At 53.8% G+C, this 22,854-nt stretch overlaps 2 protein-coding genes across 2 annotated transcripts in view; both read left to right on the forward strand.

Annotated features, from left to right (window-relative positions):
- Positions 1-22,854, forward strand: part of LOC141998502 (E3 ubiquitin-protein ligase TRIM39-like) — a 62,836-nt gene that overhangs the window by 12,208 nt on the left and 27,774 nt on the right. The window contains exons 4-6 of the mRNA XM_074971368.1: positions 3,484-3,504; positions 4,083-4,115; positions 13,716-13,745. Coding sequence (XP_074827469.1) covers positions 3,484-3,504; positions 4,083-4,115; positions 13,716-13,745 — 84 coding nt within the window. The remainder of the gene's footprint in view (positions 1-3,483; positions 3,505-4,082; positions 4,116-13,715; positions 13,746-22,854) is intronic.
- LOC141998791 (E3 ubiquitin-protein ligase TRIM39-like) lies at positions 17,810-21,386 on the forward strand. Its single transcript, XM_074971775.1, has 2 exons — positions 17,810-17,846; positions 20,821-21,386. Exons 1-2 carry the CDS (start codon positions 17,810-17,812, stop codon positions 21,384-21,386), a joined length of 603 nt encoding a protein of 200 aa, XP_074827876.1.

Here is a 22,854-nt window from a genome sequence, read left to right on the forward strand (position 1 = left end):
TGACTGATGTAATGGTTATTCCCATAAATATTACAGTGAATCTCATCTCTCACCCTTTTCTCCCCCTAGAGCCGTGGTTTTCAACCTGTGGACCACAGACCCCGGCAGGTCGGCAGACTATGTCTAACATTACCAAAGGGGTCTGCACCACCATTCAAAATTTTGTGGGGGTGTGCAAATGAAAAAAGGTTGAAAACCACTGCCCTAGAGACGCTGCGATCTGACCTGGAGAACGAGAAAGGTCAGCGTCTGGGGCCAATGGGGTGGCGTAAAGATTATATGAGAATGTTTCCCAAAAAACTGGCAGATCAGTAAAGTGGATATTACCAGGCAGACGAGACGTTTGGAATGAAGCCAAAGGGAGGCTGCGACTTGGGCTTTGTCTGCACTACGCACCTTTTAGCGACACAACCGTGCCACTGCAGCCATGGTACTAAAAGGCGCGCAGTGTAGCCGCTGTTTGTCGGTGGGAGAGAGCCCTGCCGCTGATACAATCTTCCACCCCCAACGAGCGGCAGTAGCTTCATCAGCAGGAGAGCTCTCCCGCCGACAAAGCGCTGCTCACACCGGTGCTTTTCACTGGCCAAACTTTTTTCTTTCGTGTGTGTGTGGGGTTTTTTTTAACAACTCTGAACGATGAAAGTTTTGTCATTCAGTTGCCAGTGTAGACAAAGGCTCATTGTAAAGATCGTCACAGGACGGGGATTCCCTCCATTGTCCCTGGAAACCCGGCTGTGCCTGGAGGCCCAAGGGAAGTGATGGCTCAGGCTGCTGCTATGCCTGAAGAGGGGACACTGCAGAGCAATGGGGAGACAGGTGGGAAATGAGCAGAACCCCCCATTTCAGCAGGGGTTGTGGGGGGAAGGTATTACCACAGAGATGATTCTGATGGGGTGGGAGGGGGTACACCTGTGTTGTGGAGAAAGTACAAAACACACGTGGGATGGAACAATTACAAATAACGTGCTAGTGTTTGAATGGGTGATGGGGAATGTCTCCGAATTGTCACCAGAGCCCAAGCAGTGAGCTCAGGGCTGCTCGCGCTGACACAGACGGGCTCTGAAGGGGAAGGGGCCAATTGTCCTAAAACCCCATGGAAGTTACCGACACAGCAGCCTGAGCCCAGGCCCTGAGTAGCCCTAGACCGTCCAGGCCAGGGTCATTGCTGGGGACGGTTCGACATGTCCAGTGTTTAACAGAATCCCTCACATGGGATCTGCCGCCCGTGTCCTGGCCTTTCACAGTCATGTAACATGAGAAGGGGCAGGATTTCACCCTCAGTGACCATGTGTGTATGAGTGTGTGTCTGTGTGTATTTGTTCTGGTATCAAGGAGACATTTGGTACTGGCGGGGAAGGAGGGGAAATGTATCTCCTTTCTCCCCGCCCTATTTTAGCATGCAAAGAGGTCTTGCTGTATTTGGATGGATGTGGGAGTGGGCTTGAATTCACTGTTCCTCACCAAAACAACATCTGAAGACAGGTAGCTGCCCCACTGCCCCTCTCCCCAGTATCTGTCCTTGAATCCAGCGATGAGGGAGAAGCACAGAAGTTGGATGTTTCTGCTAAAATGATCAGCAGTGAGATAATTGCAAATGGTGACAATTAATGATCATCGATCAAGTTTTAGTGTCACCATCCCAACCCCACAGTGATGAGTGTGAGCAGCAAACAGCGCTGCCTGCAGACTCAGGCAGATCGCACTGGGCTGGTGCACTGCTTACACCCAGGTCACTTGCTCAATGCTACCTTCATGCCCAGAAATGCTGGACTCTTATTAATACACGGAGTGGAGATTTTCACCCCCATCTCAACCTTGTTATGTTAGTAAAAGGAGCAGAGCAGCATAAAAGGGCTCCAGGAGGCCTGGAACCAGCTGGGGGAGGGTTTCTCCAGTGCAGGCAGTGCAGAGAAGAGCTGCAGGCTGCCCTCTGGGGACCAACTCACAAGCCCTATTGTAGTGCTGTAGGGGAGATGGGCCTGGAGCAAGAGGGGTGTGTCAGGGCGGGGCCACTGCGCACAGTGCCGCAGAGATTCTGGGCCATTCTGCTGCCCATATGCACCCAGGGAAAGGTTGCTGCAACTAAAGGCAGAAGCTAAACCGGAAAAACTCACCCCCAATACGGAGCAACAGAGCTGACATGGGGCGTTATACCCGTGTAACAAGAGCAATTTAAATTCCCACCTTACCATGTACTGGTGAAACCTTCCCATGCAGACAAGCCCTGAGTTACCGCGGGGGCTGCTTTGGCATCCAGAGCACCCAAGATCAGGGGGATGCGGGGTTTGTGGTAAGAGCCACAGTCACCCTCACGTGCGCCTGGGCTGCAGGTTTTGAACACAGAATCTCACCCTGAGAGTTTAAAGCATAGATCACAATGATGTGGCATGTCTTTAACTAGAGCAGTGGTTCTTAACCTGGCGTGCGAGATGCCCTTTCTGGGGGTGCGAGACATGACAGATTTTGTTAGAAGGTAAATTACCGAAAACACAAATTAAGCGCAGGCACGTAAGTACAACTACTTTGTTTCATCAAACCTATATTCATATGTATATCATTCTCTCGCTTTCATTCTATAGTTATGATATATCTAGGTTTAAAGAACTGACCTGCTTCAACGATTTTTGACAAGGGGTGCGAGAACATATTGCGAACCAAAGGGGTGCAGGCTGCAGTAAAGGTTAAGAGCCACTGAACTAGAGGGTCACACACTTTGTTGCTTACATAGGACCAGTGGTGCATCCAACTGGGCTCCTCAAACCCACCCCGCACCTTCAAATGCGTCCCTCCCCCTCAACTCTGGACATAACCCTACTGATTGTTGTGAAAAGTGGAAAACTGGAAAAACTGATTTCCAATAAAATCAGGCTTTTCTGATTTTCACACAAATCAACAGAGTTCTGAGCAGAGTGGAGATGGGAGGGGCCTGGCTGGAATATGAGGGTGAGGAGAAGAGGAGGCAAGAAGTGCAGCGGGGGTGGTGGTGACTGGAGTGCGGTGAGGGGCCTGCTAACCCTAACTCTAACCTCACCCTCTACTTGAAAACTAACCCTGAGGTCACTGCCTCACCCTGTATCCTGAGGGATCAAACGGTGAGTTTCGTGGAAATCAGGCTCTTACAGTTCTCCAGTTTTTACCAAAATCCGAGGGTTTCTGCCCATTGATATCTGGAACATGCCCTGAAACGCTGCAATTGATGGGACGTGGTTATCAAAAGCGATCCCGTTACAGACAGATAGAAACAGCATCGAGTTCAGCGTGGGGCATCAGCCAATACGGAAAGGGCAGAGCCATGTACTCAGCGTTTTACCTGCACGAGGCCTTGTGTCTCCAGTATAACGCTGGCAGTGAGAATAGCTAGAGGCAGAGCACCCCAGTGTGTGTTCTGCTTTCTACCAGTAGAAAAATGTCCACTATGAGTTTGCAATACTTACAGATAAATCTTCTACCTTGTAACCCACCTCTTCTGTTGTTCACTTCCAGCGGCGCATCGTGCAGAGAAAGGTGAGGTCCCTTTGTTCATTGCAATGGGAGGGGAGGAGGAATCACAAACTTTGCAACAAGTTTCATAGACCCCCGAGGCAGGTATTGAGAGCTCTCACTATGAACTAAAAGTCAGTTTGGTTTGTGCGGTGCACAGAGAATCTCTGCCCCTCGTCCCTCACACTCAGGACACGGAATGAACAGACCCAAACCCCACTCCCTGAACTCCCAGGGGTTTATTGCTCCCACACAGCCAGGGGAGGGAGCGGGTTTGGCTCACTCTGCCCTCTGTGTAGCCAGCACTGTGCCCATGCTGTGAGCTGGCTGTAGTCGTTAACACCCCCGGTGTGACCTGCCAGGCAGAAGGTGGCCAGGGACATGGTGGCTGATGATGTCATTGTGCTGCTTGCTACGGTGTCACTCTGCCCATTTGCTCTCCTGTGCTATTGGCTGCTGGCTCCACCCCCCTCCCACCCGGTCCCGTCACCCCAATGATCGACTAATCTGCCCCCAGAGCTGAGCTGCATTAAACAATAACAGGAACTTCACCATAAACATGATGGAATGAAATCTCACTTCTCCCCCTTTTCTCTCTCTAGAGAAGCTGCAATCTGAACTCAAGAGGGTGAAAGGTCAGTGTCTGGGGCCAATGGGGTGGCGTAAAGATTATATGAGAATGTTTCCCAAAAAACTGGCAGATCAGTAAACGAGAGATTACCCGGCGGACGAGACGTTTGGAATGAAGCCACAGGGAGGCTGCGACTTAGGCTTTGTCTGCACTACGCACCTTTTAGCGACACAACCGTGCCACTACAGCCGTGCCACTGAGAGGCGCGCAATGTCGCCGCTGTTTGTCGGAGGGCGAGAGCCCTGCCGCCGATACAATCTTCCACCCCAACAAAGAGAAGTAGCTTTGGTGGTAGACAAAGAGCTGCTCACGCCGGTGCTTTTCACTGGCAAAACTTTTGTCTTTTGGGTGGGTGTTTTTAAGAACTCTGAACAACAAAGGCTTTGTCATTCAGTTGCCAGTGTAGAGAAAGCCTCATTGTAAAGATCACCACAGGACAGAGATTCCCTCCATCGTCCCTGGGGACCCGGCTTTGCCTGGAGGCCCAAGGGAAGTGATGGCTCACGCTGCAGCTATGCCTGAAGTGGGGACACTGCAGAGCAATGGGGAGACGGGTGGGAAATGAGCAGAACCCCCCATTTCAGCAGGGGTTGTGGGGGGAAGGTATTTGCACAGAGACGATTCTGATGGGGTGGGAGGGGCTACACGTGTGTGATGTAGAAAGTACAAAACACACGTGGGATGGAACAATGACAAATAACGTGCTAGTGTTTGAATGGGTGACGGGGAATGTCTCCGAATTCTCACCAGAGACCAAGCAGTGAGCTCAGGGCTGCTCGCGCTGACCCAGACGGGCTCTGAAGGGGAAGGGGCCAATTGTCCTAAAACCCCATGGAAGTTACCGACACAGCAGCCTGAGCCCAGTCCCTGAGTAGCCCTAGACCGTCCAGGCCAGGGTCATTGCTGGGGACTGTTCGACATGTCCAGTGTTTAACAGAATCCCTCACATGGGGTCCCTCATACCCACCCGCCAACTTCAAATACATCCCTCCCCATCAACTCTGCCCATAACCCTACTGATTGTTGTTTAAAGCAGAAAACTGGAAAAACTGATTTCCAAAAAAATCAGGCTTTTCTGATTTTCACCCAAATCAGTAGAGTTCTGACCAGAGTGGGAAGGGAGGGACCTGGCTGGAATATGGGGGTGAGGAGAAGAGGAGGCACACAGTGCTGCTGGGGGAGCTGACTGGAGTGTGCGAGGGGCCTGCTAACCCTAACTCTAACCTCACCCTCTCCTTAAACCCTAACCCCGAGGCAGAGCACCCCTGTGTGTGTTCTACTTTGTATCGGTAGAAACAAGACTCCTATGAGTTTGCAATACTTTCAGATAAATCTTCTACCTTGTAACCCACCTCTCCTGTTGTTCACTTCCAGCGGCGCATCGTGCAGAGAAAGGTGAGGTCCCTTCATTCATTGCAATGGGAGGGGAGGGGGAATCTCAGACTTTACAACAAGTTCCATAGACCCCCGAGGCAGGTCTTGAGAGCTCTCACTGTGAACAGAAAGTCAGTTTGGTTTGTGCGGTGCACAGAGAATCTCTGCCCCTTGTCCCTCACCCTCAGGACACGGAATGAACAGACCCAAAGCCCACTCCCTGAGCTCCCAGGGGTTTATTGCTCCCACACAGCCAGGGGAGGGAGCGGGTTTGGCTCACTCTGCCCTCTGTGTAGCCAGCACTGTGCCCATGCTGTGAGCTGGCTGTAGTCCTTAACACCCCCGGTGTCACCTGCCAGGCAGAAAGTGGCCAGGGACATGGTGGCTGATGATGTCATCGTGCTGCTCGCTAAGGTGTCACTCTGCCCATTTGCTCTCCTGTGCTATTGGCTGCCGGCTCCACCCCCCTCCCACCCAGTCCCGTCACCCCAATGATCGACTAATCTGCCCCCAGAGCTGAGCTGCATTAAACAATAACAGGAACTTCACCATAAACATGATGGAATGAAATCTCACTTCTCCCCCTTTTCTCTCTCTAGAGAAGCTGCAATCTGAACTCAAGAGGGAGAAAGGTCAGTGTCTGGGGCCAATGGGGTGGCATAAAGATTATATGAGAATGTTTCCCAAAAAACTGGCAGATCAGTAAAGTGGATATTACCCAGCGGACGAGACGTTTGGAATGAAGCCGAAGGGAGGCTGCGACTTAGGCTTTGTCTGCACTACGCACCTTTTAGCGACACAACCGGGCCGCAACAGCCGTGCCACTGAGAGGCGCGCAATGTAGCCGCTGTTTGTCGGTGGGAGAGAGCCCTGCCGCTGATACAATCTTCCACCCCCAACAAAGAGGAGTAGCTTTGGTGGTAGACAAAGCGCTGCTCACGCCGGTGCTTTTACCTGACAAAACACACGAGGGATGGAACAATGACAAATAACGTGCTAGTGTTTGAATGGGTGATGGGGAATGTCTCCGAATTCTCACCAGAGCCCAAGCAGTGAACTCAGGGCTGCTCGCGCTGACCCAGACGGGCTCTGAAGGGGAAGGGGCCAATTGTCCTAAAACCCCATGGAAGTCACCGACACAGCAGCCTGAGCCCAGGCCCTGAGTAGCCCAAGACCGTCCAGGCCAGGGTCATTGCTGGGGACTGTTCGACATGTCCAGTGTTTAACAGAATCCCTCACATGGGGTCCCGCATACCCACCCGCCAACTTCAAATGCCTCCCTCCCTATCAACTCTGCCCATGACCCTACTGATTGTTGTTAAAAGCAGAAAACTGTAAAAACTGATTTCCAATAAAATCAGGCTTTTCTGATTTTCACCCAAATCAACAGAGTTCTGACCAGAGTGGAGATGGGAGGGACGTAGTTGGAATATGGGGGTGAGGAGAAGAGGAGGCAAGAAGTGCAGCTGGGGGGGCGGGGGGAGTGACTGGAGTGCGGTGAGGGGCCTGCTAACCCTAACTCTAAGCTCACCCTCACCTTGAACCCTAACCCTGAGGTCACTGCCTCACCCAGTATCCTGAGGGATCAAAAGGTGATTTTCATGGAAATCAGGTTTTTACAGTTCTCCAGTTTTCACCAAAATCCGGAGGGTTCTACCCATTGATAGCTAGAACATGCCCTGAAACACTGCGTGGGACATGGTTACCAAAAGTTATCCCGTTACAGACAGACAGAAACACCATCGAGTTCAGCGTGGGGCCTCAGCCAATAGGGAAAGGGGAGAGCCATGTACTCAGCGTTTTACCTGCACGAGGCCTTGTGTCCTCAGTATAACGCTGGCAGTGGGAATAGCTAGAGGCAGAGCACCCCTGTGTGTGTTCTGCTTTCTACCAGTGGAAAAATGTCCACTATGAGTTTGCAATACTTACAGATAAATCTTCTACCTTGTAACCCACCTCTCCTGTTGTTCACTTCCAGAGGCGCATCGTGCAGAGAAAGGTGAGGTCCCTTTGTTCATTGCAATGGGAGGGTAGAGGGAATCTCAGAATTTACAACAAGTTTCACAGACCCCTGGGGCAGGTATTGAGAGCTCTCACTGTGAACAGAAAGTCAGTTTGGTCTGTGCAGTGCACAGAGAAACTCTGCCCCTCGTCCCTCACACTCAGGACACACAATGAACAGACCCAAAGCCCACTCCCTGAGCTCCCAGGGGTTTATTGCTCCCACACAGCCAGGGGAGGGAGCGGGTTTGGCTCACTCTGCCCTCTGTGTAGCCAGCACTGTGCCCATGCTGTGAGCTGGCTGTAGTCGTTAACACCCCCGGTGTGACCTGCCAGGCAGAAGGTGGCCAGGGACATGGCCACTGTGCCCATGCTGTGAGCTGGCTGTAGTCGTTAACACCCCCGGTGTGACCTGCCAGGCAGAAGGTGGCCAGGGACATGGTGGCTGATAATGTCATCGTGCTGCTCGCTACGGTGTCACTCTGCACATTTGCTCTCCTGTGCTGATTGGCTGTGGGCTCCACCCCCTCCCACCCAGTCCCGTCACCCCAATGACAGACTAATCTGCTCCCATGGAGAGTTTCCTCAAATCCCTCCTGACCCCCATCAGTGTTTGGCTTGTGCCCTGAAGCAGGAGGGGGTTTCTCTCCCTTCCAGAATGCTTGTGTCTTTGAAAATTATCACAACTCTGCATATTTGCATTTCTCTGTCAGTGCCTGGGCCTTTCTGAATCCTTTGTCCATTTGGGGTTTTTCTTTGCTTGTCTGTTTTGTTTTAACTCTACTCAGTGTAAAACTGCGTGTTCTCATTAGCCATATAAATGTCCTTTCATTTTTTTTTCTGTTAAAACTCTTGTCCTCAATGCTATCTTGTGGGAAGGAGGTTCACAGACTAATTATGCATCATGTAAACAATAGTATTTCCTCTAAAAGTTTGAAATTTGCTACCTTTCAATTTAGTTGAGTATCCTCATGTTCTTGTACAGTAACTCCTTGCTTAACGTTATAGTTATGTTTCTGAAAAATGTGACTTTAAGCGAAATGATGTGAAGTGAATCCAATTTCCCCATAAGAATTAATGTAAATGGGGGGGTTAGGTTCCAGGGAAATTTTTTTCACCAGACAAAAAACTATATATTATATAGATATACACACAGTATACTTTTTAAAGAAACTATTTAATACTGTTCACAGCTCTGATGATTGTGAAGCTTGGTTGAGGTGGTGAATTCAGAGGGTGGAAGAGGGTGGGATATTTCCCAGGGGATGCCTTACTGCTAAATGATGAACTAGCACTGGGCTGAGCCCTCAAGGGTTAACACATTGCTGTTAATGTCGCCTCTCACACAAGGCAGCAAGAACAGGAGGGAGGGGAGGCAGCATAGCAGACAGAGACAGACACACACCTTGTGTGGGAGAGAGAGAGAGATGCACACTGCCCCTTTAAGTATGCTGACCCACTCTTAAGTGCATTGTCTTTTTAAGTGGATCAGGAAGTTGACACCGCAGCTGCTGCCCCAAGCTCTCTCTATCTCTCTCCCTCCGTGTCCCCTCCCTGCCCTGGAGAAGGCGTAAGCCGGGTGTAGGAGCAGGGGGGATGGGGACACCCTGACATTAGCCCCCGCCTTCCCCCCCTGCACAGCAAGCAGGAGTCTCTGGGAGCAGCTCCAAGGCAGAGGGCAGGAGCAGCACATGGCAGTCGGGGCAGCTGCACAGGGAACTTAGGGGAGCTGATGGGGGGCTGCTGGTCCACCCTAGTTACAAGCCCCCACCAGTTAGCTGCAATGGGCTGCTCTTCCTGCAAGCAGTGGACAAAGCAGGTGGCTGCCAAACAGTGTTAGAAGGGAGCATTGCACAACTTTAAACGAGCATGAGCATGTTCCCTAATTGATCAGCAACCTAACAACGTTAACCAGGACAACTTTAAGTGAGGAAAAAGAAAAGGAGGACTTGTGGCACCTCAGAGACTAACAAATTTATTTGAGCATAAGCTTTCGTGAGCTACAGCTCACTTCATCAGATGCATTCAGTGGAAAATACACTGGGGAGTTACTGTATTAGGAGTGAAGGTAGGTCTGAGAACCCAATTTCTCTCTCACTCACCGTTTCTTATCTAAACTAAAATGTCCCATCTCTTTCAATCACGTTTTTATATGGCTTTGCCTTCAGGGCTAATCATTATTATTGCTCCTCTCTGTAATATTCTTTCTGAAATAGGGTGATCAGTACAGATAAGGATGTATATAAGTATGATTTTCTGTCCTGTTCTTTGTGCATCTTGACACTTCATTCTTTAAATACCACTGCACATTGAGCAGAGCTCTTCACAGAGATGTCCACAGTGATGCCCAGGTCTTTTTCCTGAGTATTTTAAAGCCAATAACCTGCATGAATAGGTCTAATTATCCTTGTAATGTGCATAACCTTCCATTGATCAAGACTGAATTTCATCAGCCATCATGTTATCCAAGCTTGGTCCCTCTGAAATAACTCAGACTTCTTTGGTAACCTAAATAATTGTGTGTCGTCTATAATTTTTGCCATTTTAGGGCTTATCCTTTGTTCCAAGTCACTGATAAATAGACCAGGGGTTCTCAAAGTTCATTCCACCGCAACCCCCTTCTGACAATAACAATTACTACATGACCCCAGGAGGGAGGATCGAAGCCTGAGCCTGCCCGAGCCCTGCCCCCTGGGTGAGAGGGCCAGGGCCAAAGCTGAAGCCCAAGGGCTTCCGTCCCAGACAGGGGACTGTAATCTGAGCCCAGTGCCCAGAGCTGAAGCCCTCAGGCTTCAGCTTCAGCCTTGGGTGGTGGGGCTCAGGCTTCGGCCCAGACCCCAGCAAGTTTAAGCCAGCCATGGTGACCCCATTAAAAAAGGGTCGCAACCCGCTTTGGGGTCTTGACCCACAGTTTGAGAACCGCTGAAATAGACTAAACACCAGTCCTAATACCTGACTGTGAGGCACCCCACTGCTAACCTTTTTCCATATGAAAATTGACCATTTATTCCTGCTCTTTGTTTTCTGTTGTTCCTAATCCAGGACAATACTTTACCTCTCACCCCATGATGACTTAGGCTCTGTCTGCACTACAGAGCTTATAACACCACAGCTGTACTGATGCAGCTGTGTCACTGTAAGATCTCTAGTGTAGTCACTCTATGCCGACGGGAGAGAGTTCTCCCATTGGCGTAATGATTCCCCTCCAGCGGGCGGTGGTAGCTTTGGAACACTTATGCCAGTGTAATTTATGTTGTTCAGGGGATGGAATATTCACACCTCTGAGTGACATAAGTTTTGCAGACATAAGTGATAGTGCAGACAGCCTTAGTTTCCTTAATAACCTTTTGTGAGGAACTTTTTCAAAGACTTTTTGAAAGTCCACATCAGTTATGCCATTAGGTTCTCCTTTGTGCCACAATGTACTGACAGACTCAATGAGATTTAATAGAATCATGAGACACAAGCCTAGTCTGCTCTAGGAATTTATATTGGTATAGCTACGTTTTTCAGGAGTGTGAATCCACCAAGCTAACCCCTGGTGTAGATAGTGCTAGGCTGATGGAAGAATCAACCTAGCTACTGACTTTGGGGGAGGTGGGTTATCTATGACAATGGGAGAATCCCTCCCCCCAGCGTAGGTAGTGTCTCTGCTGAAGCCCCCCAGCAGCCATGGTGCAGCTGCACTGCTGTAGGGATTTAAGTGTAGACAAACCCACAGTTTTCTTTTCTAGCTGTGCTAGTTGGACGTTTGCTATCATTCTCATAGAGCTGATTTAGAATTCTGTTTTAGTTATTGTTTCAGCTAGTTTATTTGGTGTAAGCAGAGAAATGGTCCCACTATTGTGGGGAACTTTCCTGACTTATACACTACCCCGGTGAAGTGGGCTAGCGAAAGGATTTGAGTCCTCACTCCCACTCCCTTTACCCAGAGGCCTGCCTGAGCTAGAGGGCTCCCCTTCCACTCTCCTGTCTGGCAGAGTCCTCGTAACCCCAGCAAGGCTGGGCCCAGGATTCCTGAGGGGCTCAACCCCCAACCTTGGCGTGGTCACTTAGGGCAGGGGCTAGGGTGTCCCCATTCCGGGGTGCTCTCTCTGCACTGGTTACTTCCCTGACCCACTGATCATTACATACAGTTCAAAGCAAATACAATTTATGAAACAGCCAGCAATTTAAAAAAATAAGGAGACAATGGGAAAGGTGAAAGAGCGGGGTGACATGTTTTCCTGTGGCACAGGGACATCACAATCAGCATCTCTGGAATGTCAGGGAAGTTCAGTCTGTTCCTCACAAGCCCCAGGCCCCTTCTCAGGCCCTGGCTGTGTTGCAGGGATGCTGCGGGTCAGACACTTGCTCTGGTGGTGGCCACACACTCTTAGGCTCTAGGTGGCAGGACCCTTCTTCCCAGGGTTGCTCCTGCCCCATCAGGGTTACCATCACCCTCCAAGTCTGGCCTGCAAGGCGTCTTGGCTGGGGGTGTCTACCTGCACTGGACCCTCTGCCCAGGGTCCCCCTCACTCTCTCCAGCTGCTCACCACACCCGGCTTCGGACGGCTCCAGCCCCAGCCCCAGCCCCACCACTCTGCCTCAGCCCCACCACTCTGCCTCAGCTCCAGCCCCAGCCCCACCACTCTGCCTCAGCGCTGCTGCTGCTCTGCCTCCCGCTCCCTGGACTGCTTCTCTGGCCCCCCTGGCTCTGGTTGCTGCAGCTCTGCTCTCAGGACAGGTCTGCTCTTTGGGCTGCTTCTGTGACTCTACTCCCAGCACTGACCTGCTTCCTGGGCTGCTTTTCTGGCCCCTCTGGATCTGGCCCAGCTCTGCTCCCCAGCTCAGCTCAGGACCCTGCTTTCTCCTTAGCTCGGCCCCACTCTGCCTGACCCAGCTCACATGGAAGACGGGACCCAGGCAATTCCAGCTCATGTGGAAGACGGGACGCACCCGGGCCTCCGGACTCCCTGATTAGCCTGCCCACCCTGTCAACCAGGCTGATCTGGAGCATTGGCCTCTCCCCATTGTTCCTGGGGACTGTCAGTCTCATGGTCCTGATTTCCCATCAACCCTTCCCCTTTCTTTTAGTACCAGGGAGCTAGCCAACCAAAAACCCCCACTGAGTGTTAGTAAGAGTCCCCTTACATAGGCACTGAGGTAAGGCTCACTGGGCTGTAATTCTCAGAATTACTCCTGCCAGATTTTTAAAGCTGGGTACAACATTCCCAACCCTCTGAATCTCCAGAATAGTAGCTGATTTTAATAAGAGATGCGTATTATTGTTAGCAGCTCAGCCATATCGCTCTGACGTCATTTCAGAACGCTTGGGCGTTTGCCGCCTGGCAGGGATCCACGCTGCTCTTGGTGGCTGCTGGCTCTTTAACTTACCAGTTGTTCCAATATCTCCTGTTCACACCTCAATCCCTGACATTCATTTCATGAACAGAGCAGCTCCAGGGCAGGTCTCTCCCCAACAATCTCTGTGGTGAAAACTGATGCAAAGAAACCAGTCAGTCTCTCAGCATTGTCCCTACCCTCCTCAATTGCTCCCTTTCCCCCCTGTGGATCCATCAATTCTCTCACAGGCTTCCTGATTCTGATGGACTGAAATAATTCCCTGGTATTTGTTTTATATCTCTGGCCGTTCACTCAGCTGATTCCATTTTAGCCTCCTAATTCCCATCATGCACTTCACCCGATGTACTGTATGCTCCATTCTACTGGCTTCACAGGGTTAATATTTCCGCTTGCTGAGGGGTCCCTGTTTGGCTCTAACAACCTCTTGCGCCTGGCTGGGTGGGGTTACAATATTTCTCCCTTTACTAATTCCTTTGCTGCTCAGGCAGTGCCAGGCTCTGGTTACTGACGTAGCCTCCAGGCTGAGTCTAAGGACTTTAACTTCCCTGCTTTAAAGCCTTTTTGACTCACTTCTCTTCTGCAAGGTAATGTGATATTAGGGTGACCAGACAGCAAGTGTGAAAAATCGGGATAGGGGATGGGGGGCTAATAGGCGCCTATATAAGACAAAGCCCCAAATATTGGGACTGTCCCTATAAAATCGGGACATCTGGTCACTCTATGTGGTATTGACTCATTTCTCTTTGTTTTATTTTTAGACAAACGCCCCGCTGAGCTCAGTAAGTTCCATTCCCCCCAGTATCACCCTTGTCTCACATTGTCTCCTGTTCAGCGTGTTGGTGATCAGGGGAGTTCTCACCCCTCTCTCTGTGTTTGGTTGCAGGGTGGTGGAGAAGCGCCCAGCTCTGTGCAGGTACTGTACATAGCGCTGATATTTTATCCATGGTGAGACCCACCTCCCCTGGGAGCTCTGTGCTCCTTTCCCTGCACAGAGCATTTTCCTATGACATTCAATAGTCTAAAGAAAGCAATGTCACTGGGGGCAGATGGAAAGGGGCAGGCGACACCCCAAGTTTATTGCAGAGCAGGGACATGCCCCCTTTGGGAAAGGGCTGATTGGTGAGGGAATACTGCTCCCTGGTGTCACCTTTCCAGGGTGGTACTTGGGATGGGCAGAACGGACTTTCTTATCTGTCCATCATTTGCATTGAACTGCTCAGCTCTCTCTTCCCAGCAGCAGGGTTTCTATGCTCAGACCAGGCTTTAGCCCACAATTTCCTTCTAGCGTAACAGGACCATACAGGAGCTGTTCAGTGTCCCCCTGGATTTGGGGGGAGGAAGACCCTTTCCCCACTGGAAGGGAAGACAGGTTTTTATAACCAGCTTGTAACACTCCTCTGACCCAGTTACAACAAATTGTGCCCACGTGGCAGCTTTTCTGCCTCACAGCCGGGGCTGAGCTGTGTGTGTGTTTGCTCCCAGCCTGCTGCCTGACCCTGTGTGTGCCCTGGTGCCTGCTGGGGGAGTCGGGGCCGCTCCAGCAGGGATCAGAGAGCCCAGGGGCCATGCACACACATTGCAGCGCCACTGGCCCAGGGGTCCATGCACTCCGGGGTATCCTACTACACAGAGCTGGGAGGGAGGGGGGCATCCAGGGCAGTTACACAAACACCGCTGGGGGTCCTGTTAGGGTTGCCACCTCTGAGGTACAACAAAACAGGAAATCTGCCTGCTTCATGGACATCACCTGTCCTCTCACCCGGGCACTGTCTCCCCATCCGAATCCCGGGAGAGGGCACCAGCCACCACAGGCTCCTGCTCCTGGTCTGCCCCAAGTACCAACCTCACCAAGCTGGACATGGCGCCAGATCTACCCCACTGCCCCCGGCAGTGACCCCCGCAGCTGGTACCTGCACAGTGGTGACTGGGCCCTGCTGGCCCTGAGCTCCCGATCTCACTCACTGCTCCAAGCTGCCCCGTCTCTGCAGCTCTCAGGCACTCTGGACCCAGAGCTCCCTTTGCATAGGCACGGTCACCCCGCAGCTCCCCCACTGCAGCCACTGACACACCTGGGACTTGTCACGTCCTGGGCAGACTCACAGATTTCCCAGGAGAGTGACATGGACAAAGGGACAGTCCTGGGAAAACCTGGACAGGTCGGGTTGCCAACTTTCTAATCTCACAAAACCGAACACCCCTTCCCCGCCCCTGCCCTGAGGCTCTTCCCTTCCCTCTCTCCGAGGCCCGGTCCTCGCTCACTCCATCCCCCCTCCGTCACTCACTCTCCCTCACCCTCACTCACTTTCACCGGTGGCTCGGGCAGGGATTTGGGGTGTGTGAGGGGGATGAGGGCTCTGGCTGGCGGTGCGGACTCTGGGGTGGGGCCAGGGATGAGGGGTTTGGGGTACAGGAGAGGGATCCAGGATGGGGCAGGGGATTAGGGTGCGGGGTGGGGGGGTATGGGCTCTGGGCTGGGGGTGTGGGCTCCAGGTAGGGCCAGAAATGAGGGGTTCAGGGTGTGGGAGAGAGCTCCGGGCTGGGGCAGGGGGTTGGGTGCAGGTGTGGTGAGGACTCCAGCTGGGGGTGCAGCTGGGGCTGGGGATGAGGGGTTTGGGTTGCAGGAAAGGGCTCCGGGCTGGGGCCGCGGGGTTCAGAGTGAGGGAGGGGTGCGGGCTCTGGGGTGGGGCTGGGGATGAGGGGTTTGTGGTGAAGGATGGAGGCCTGGCAACCCTATGGACAGGTGCCAGACAGCCTGTCCACACGGCCCAGTAACACCCTGCTGAGCTGGGTATAGGCAGCCACATGCCAGCCCAGGCCCTTGGCAAGGACGCTGAGCTGCTATGGTCACTAATAGTGTTAACTCTGCCATGTGCCACACACCACGCCCCAGGAACAGCTGTAACCTAGACTCATGGCAAAGCAGGGCTGGAAGGGACCTGGAGAGGTCACCTAGCCCAGCCCCTGGTGCTGGGGCAGGGCCTAGACCATCTCTGGCAGGGGTTTGTCCAATCTGTTCTTACAAACCTCCAGTGACGGGGATCCCGCAGCCTCCCTTGGACCAGGTCCAGAGCTTCACTGCCCTGAGACTTAGAAAGTGTTTCCTCATCTCCAGCCTCAGTCTCCCTTGCTGCAGCTTGCACCCATTGCTCCTTGGACAGGCCCTCGCCCTGCCCGCTGCCGGCACTGGGGGTGTCACCAAGTCTGAGCATCGCTGTTATCGCTCTGAATGGCTGGAGGCGCTGGTCTGGCTTAGGGGGGCAGTGAGGGCAGCTGGGGCCGTTCACTCCCCAGTCACCGATCCCAGCCCAGGCTCAGAGTCCAGTTCCCAGCGAACAGGAGCTCATGTCGTAATTCTCATTAACGGCAGCCTGACCGGCCACCTCCTCAGGGAGGCCAAGGCCTGAAGGGGCCGCAGGGACGGTTCCTCCCCAGGGAGAGGCTCCAGCAGGTGTCAGGGCTGAGCCATGTGGCAGGACAGTGCGGGGCTCACATGGCTGCTGTGACGTCTTCGTACCCTCGATACCCAGAGCTCCAGCAGGAGGGGTGTAAACCCCACTTGTACCCCCAGCACTGAACTCACTGACACTCACTGACACTGCCCCAAGGCCCCCGCTCCTTCCGGGGTTGCGGGGGGGGCTGAATAAATGGCACTGGAAGAGAGGGGCCAGGAGACCATGGCCCCATCACTTTTACTGATAGGAGGGCTAGGTCTCCCACTTTTTACCGGCTGTAAGGGCGAGTGATGGGGGGCGGGAGGGAGCAGAGAGGAGCGACCATGGGGGCAGGGTGTTGGGGGGGAAGAGGCGGTGCAGGGGTGGAGTCTTGGGGAGAAGGGGCGGTGTGGGGGCGGGGTCTTAAGAAGAGGCAGTGTGAGGGCCGTGGCTCAGGGAGAAGGAGCTGTGTGAGGGCAGGGGTTCGGGGAGAAGGGGTGGTGCGGGGGCAGGAGCTCCAGGAGAAGGACCCACACGGGAGGGCAGGGCCATGGTTCAGGCACCGGTGGCCCCTCTACCTTTAGGGAGTTTCCATCACTCCTGGGGAGAGTACCATCCCGGATCCTGATCCACGGGCACATCTGTGTATTTGCTGGGTGCACAGAGCTCTCCAGGTGGAGACACTTTCTCACTGACCCAGGAATGGGTGCTGCTGGGAGGCCCCACTTCCCAGAAGGCCAAGGGCTCTCGCTCCCCTGCCCTGGGGGTGAAGGGAGGGGCCCAGGGGCTGCTGTTCCCAGTCCCAGGAATGGGGTGAAGGGGACGTGGACACAGACAATCTCCCCGCTTGCGCTGTGAGGGGCGGACCTGGCTCCACGCTGGGCTTCAGAGCCTGAACTCCAGCCTGAGCATGAACGTCTACGTGGATATTTTTAGTGCCAAAGAGGGAGCCCCACAAGCCTGAATCTGTCCACCCCGTTCGGAGCCTCGCTGCCATGGGCTGTGGACATGAACCCAGAGTGTGTCCAGAGTCTGGGTCTGAAAGTTCCCAGCGCGTCTGATCCAGGGCTGGTTAATGAGAGCAAGGGGGGTGGCTGGCGCAGTCGTTAGATGGAGAGGCTGGAGCCCCTGGGGCTCTGGGACGGTCTCTGTGACCATTATCTGCTCTGGGAGACGCCCAGGTGCAGCTGCAAAGGGTCTGTGCCGCGTCCATGGGACAATCGCTCTGGGCAGAGTTCAGGCTGATTTGTGGGGGTCTCCATTTTCAGCCTGATTTTGGGGGCAAGATCAGGGGCTTGGGGAATTTTTTTACCCAGGGCAAATTAAATAGCAGCTCTGGAGTGTTTTATAGCTGATGTCCTGAGTCTGACCTGCCCGTAACTTTGCGTTTCTGGGGATGTTGAGAGTCACTCACTGCAAGTCACTGGGATTTGAGCTCCTAAGCTGCTCAGACAGGTTTACAGTGAAGCTGGGTGAAATGTTTTGGACAAATAGTTTATTTGCTGCAAAATTATATTTCGGGTCCACAGAAACTATTCGCGAATCCATGTCGAATTTGCTGACGAGTTTCAATGAACAGAAAGGTGCTGCCACTTCCCTTCCAGCCTTTAGCCCCGTGGCTGGGCCCTCAGCGGGGAGCCCCCGGTTCAATCCCCCCGTGGGATGCCATGAGGGCTTGAGCTGCTGGGCTCTGGGGGTCTGATGACGTCCCCCTGTGTCTAAACACTGCTCTGGGTAATGGGCGAGAGCGTGGGAGCGAGACTGACTCTGCAGCCCAGTGTTTCAGGCCCCGACCTGGGAGACCCAGAGTCCAGCCCCCCTGCTCCAGTCACCCTGTAATTATTGATCCATAACCCCAGTGGCGGGAGGGGTTATGGCCCCTGGCACACCAGTGTATCAGGCCATGTCTGCCGGGGTTTCCTTGCACCGGTGCAAACGCCCAGGGCAGACTTGCTGTGCGGATGTGAACTGGGACTGGTGCCTGGTGCAGCCTCCCCCAGATGGAGGGGGCAGTAAGTGGGGAAATGCCCCCTCCCCTCCCCACTGCCCTGGCCTCATTAGCAACAGCCTATTAGTACGTATTTACCGCCCTCCCCACCCCAAATCCTCCACTGCACGGCCGCCCCAGTGAGCCCAACCCAGACCACTGCCCCATGGCGGACGGGCTGGGCCAGGAGAGGGGAGGGGCTGGCTGTGGGGTTTGCCTGGCTGGAAGGTGGTGCCTGTGGGGCCCGCCAGCATGGAGAGTCCCAGCTGCGCCCCCTGGGGCAGGGCTGCACCCCCAGTGTGTGTGGGGCCAGCACCAACCTGCTCTTAGCGAGAAACCAACCACACATGACCCCAAAGCAAGAGAGATTCCCTGGGGCCTACCTCTCCCTCAGCCCTCTGGCTCCTGCCCCTCCCTTACCCTTTTCTCACCCCTGTGCCCACCTGGACCCTGCTCTATTCTGACCCCTCCTCCTCGCCCCTCCCCTTCTTCCCACCCACTTTCTGCTTCCCTAGGCCCCTCTGCCCCCCACTTTGCCTCCCTGGCATGTGCCCCTGCCTTTCACCCACCTCTGCCCCTCCGGAAACCCCCCTCCCTTCCCCCCTGCCCTCCTGGCACCTTCCCCTCTCCCCCAAACATCCTCAGCAACCTGGAGCCCACCCATCACTTCACACCCCGGCTATCTCCTGGCATCCACCTCTCCCCTTTCCCTCGTCTGCTGCCATGTCTCCCACCCCTTCCCTCACTCCCATCTGCTTCCCTGGTGCCTGCCACTTCCCTCACGCCCTCTGCCCCCTGATGGCCGTCCCACCCCTCACCCTCTTCTGCTGTCCTGGCTTCTGCCCTTCTTACTCCCCTCAGCCCTCCTGGCACCTGCCTCTCTCCCCACCCTCTCTGACCCCTGGCACCCACCCTTCCCTCACCCCCCTGTGCCCACCCCTCCTCTAGCCCCACTCTAACCCCCTGGCACCTGCCTCTCCCCAATGGCGTCTCCTAACACCTCCCTCTACCCACCTGCCCCTGCCTCTCTCCTTGCCCCTCTCTGCCCCCTGGTGCTTGTCCCTCCCCTCCTCTGCCCTCCCTGTGTCTGCCCTTCTGCTCAACCCCCTCAGTCCCCCTGGCACCTACCCTTTCCCTTACCCCCCGCACCCTTCTGGTGCCGACCCCTTCCCTCCTTCCCCCTGCCCCCCAACACCTGACCCTCCCCTTGTCCCTTTCCTCCCTGGTGCCTACCCCCTCACCACCCTCCGCCCCACTGACCCCACTCTCCTCTCGCCCCTCTGCCACCATCATCCATGCCACCTTCTCTTTATTTCTCACCTCTGCCCCTCCCCTCGCCCTCTGGCTCCATGACACCTGCACCCCTCACCACCCCTCTAGTCCCCTGGTGCCAGCTCCTCCTCTGCCCCAAGTCCCATCTCTACCCTTGCCCCATCTGCCTTCCTGGTGCCTGCCATTTCCTTTGCCCCCTCTGCCCGCCTGGTGCAAGTCCCTTCCCTCTCCCCCCTTTGGACCCCTGGTCTCTGCCCTTCCCCTCACCTCAGCACTGCCCCGCCCCTCCCCTCCCCCTCTCCTAATCTCTGGGTCCCACCCCTCCCTTCATCCTCCCTCTGCCCCCCTGGTGCCCACATCTCCCTTCACACTCCTCTGCCCCCTAGGTCCTGCCCTTCTCCACACCCCTCTCTCTGCCCCCTTCTGCTCACCTGCTCCCTCACCCCCCATTCTGCCCCCTGGCACCAGTGCCTGCCCATTTGCTACCCCCCATGGTTCCACCTCCCCACTCCTCATCATCTCACCCCCTGGCAGCTCACCCTCCCCTTGATTTCCCCTCCCCATTGGAGCTCCCCCATTCCCTCACACCCCTCTGCCCCCTGGTGCCCACCCCTTCCCTTGGCCCCTGCAGCCCCCTGGGGTCCATCCCCTTCTTCTCCCATGGAGCCCACCCCTTCCCCCACCCCCTGCAGCCCCCAGGATCCTGCCCTTCACCCCCCTCTGTTCTTATGGTGCCTGCCCCTTCCCTTGTCCCCACATTGCCCTTGTGCCTGCCCCTCCCCTCTACCCTTCCCCCCTCTACTCCTGTCACCTGCCCCTCCCCTCTACCCCTTCCCCCTCTGTCCTGTCACCTGCCCCTCCCCTCTACTCCTCCCCCCTCTGCTCCTGTCACCTGCCCCTCCCCTCTACCCCTTCCCCCTCTACTCCTGTCACCTGCCCCTCCCCTCTACTCCTCCCCCCTCTACTCCTGTCACCTGCCCCTCCCCTCTACCCCTTCCCCCTCTGTCCTGTCACCTGCCCCTCCCCTCTACCCCTTCCCCCTCTGCTCCTGTCACCTGACCCTCCCCTTTCCTCTGCCAGCATCAGCCTCTCCCCTCCCCGCCCCCACTGACACCTTCCCACCCCTCCCCCGCTCCTCCTGCCCTTTCCCCCCCATCGTCTCCTCACAGGCAGAGGGGCCCTGACTCCCCTCAGGCAACAACCCCCCCCCAGCGATTAACGGGGACCCAGGTTAATTTCCCTTCGATCCCAGTGACCAGCCCCTGCCCCCGGCCCTGATTCTGTGCTTCTCCCCCCAGTGGACGTGACTCTGGATCCAGACACGGCTCATCCCCACCTCGTCCTGTCTGAGGATCGGAAACATGTGAGACACGGAGACAGACGCCAGGATCTGCCCGACAAGCCTGAGAGATTTGATAAATATCCCATTGTCCTGGGCGCTGAGAGGTTCACGGGCGGGAGGCGTTACTGGGAGGTGGAGGTGGGAGACAAGACAGGCTGGACTCTGGGGGTTTGTCGGGAATCTGTGCGCAGGAAGGGGAAGGTCACACCCAAACCTGAGGATGGATACTGGGTCATGCGGCTGAGGGACGGGGAATACGAGGCCTGCACTGGCCCCACGACCCCCCTCCCCGTGAGCGTCCGGCCCGGCCGGGTGGGGATTTTCCTGGACTATGAGGGGGGCGAGATCTCGTTTTACAATGTGACTGACGTGTCCCGTCTCTTCACGTTCACTGACACCTTCTCCAGGACGCTCCGCCCTTATTTCTGTCCCGGTCCCAATGCTGGGGGTACAAACGCGGCTCCCCTGATCATCTGCCCGGTCCCGGCTCCGGCCAGAGGGTATCGCTGTACCCTACTGTGACCCCGCGGCACAGACTGGCCCCCCCAGCGCGACTGCTCCTCCCGCCCCCCTGTGGTGGGGGCTGGTTACTGCAGCTACTGGAGTTTTTGTGCTGCCCGGACGCTGCCAGTTTCCCTTTTCCACTGGAGGGTCCAGTGAAAAACCGGACACCTGGCAACCCCCAGCCCTCACCTTGCCCCGTCCCCTGCCCCGGGGGTAGCAGATGTTGGGGGATGGGGTCATTCATCCTGCCAGAATTTTCTAGCCCTGTGAAATCTCAATGTAAAATAGGAAAGAAAAAAGATTATTCTAATTTAGAAAATATTATTGTAACAAGGTGTAAATACAAGAATATTTCAATTTACATTTCAACAGTATTTCAAAATCAAGCATCTAAACATATTTTTAGAAATGGAATTATTTACATTTATTTTTTGATTCTTCCCTCAAATCTAAATTGAAGTTTAACTTCTCTAAATAACGTCATTTGTATTTCAACTGTGGAATTTCAAGAAATCCAAAATATTTATCTTCACAAAATAAACTATTAAATTGTCAGACAGGGTTGTTCAGTTACTATATACGTGTGTCATAAACATCACAACTACACACATGTGCAGCTGCTCCCTCTCTCTCTCTCTCCTCTCCCCCCCACTTTATTGTCTTGACTGGTTCTCTCTGGAAGGCAGGGCACATACACCCACCTCCTGCACTACACCTTTGAAAATTAATAACTTAAAAATGATAGAATTAATGAAGCAATATATTTAAATTAACTCATACAAGATTATGTAATATTATTTGAAGTTCTGTCAGCATTAATTCACTTTCTAACTGCATATAATCAGTAATCAAGATTTGACCCTTCCTTGCTTTTTCTCACAAAACATGGTCTCCAACCTCAAATGCTGTATTCTTACATACCAGGGGTCGGCAACCTTTCAGCAGTGGTGTGCCGAGTCTTTATTTAGTCACTCTAATGTAAGGTTTTGCATGCCAGTCATACATTTTAACGTTTTTGGAGGTCTCTTACTATAAGTCAATAATATATAACTAAACTATTGTTGTATGTAAAGTAAATAAGGTTTTTAAAATGTTTAAGAAGCTTCATTTAAAATTAAATTAAAATGCAGAGCCCCCCGGACCGGTGGCCAGGACCCGAGCAGTCTGAGTGCCGCTGAAAATCAGTTCGCATGCCACCTTTGGCACACATGCCAGAGGTTGCCTACCCCTGATATATACAAAAATGTCTTCTACAATCTCATTTTTTTGGTTTATTTTTCTTTAGAAATATTATTTGCAGGGAATGTACTGTCAGTGTCCACTGTTGATTTCAGAGTACGGCCAGGCTTTCCATGTTCTTGGTTATAAGGACACAACAAATGTAGTTTGATAAAGAAATAGAGAAGGGGTTGTATTGCTTTACTGAATCATCATAAATTAACTTAATTGTAGTAAAGATGCTGGCACTTAATGACACCTAACATGA

The sequence above is a fragment of the Natator depressus genome, chromosome 14 (assembly GCF_965152275.1).
Source record: "Natator depressus isolate rNatDep1 chromosome 14, rNatDep2.hap1, whole genome shotgun sequence".
In the NCBI taxonomy this organism is placed as follows: domain Eukaryota; kingdom Metazoa; phylum Chordata; order Testudines; family Cheloniidae; genus Natator; species Natator depressus.

What these genes read in the sequence shown, in the direction of transcription:
- LOC141998791 (XM_074971775.1), top strand. Translation starts at nt 17,810, where the DNA reads ATGTCGAATTTGCTGACGAGTTTCAATGAACAGAAAG. An exon ending in GAGTTTCAATGAACAGAAAG is followed by an intron (nt 17,847 to 20,820) that starts GTGCTGCCACTT and finishes TTCTCCCCCCAG; the next exon opens with TGGACGTGACTCTGGATCCA.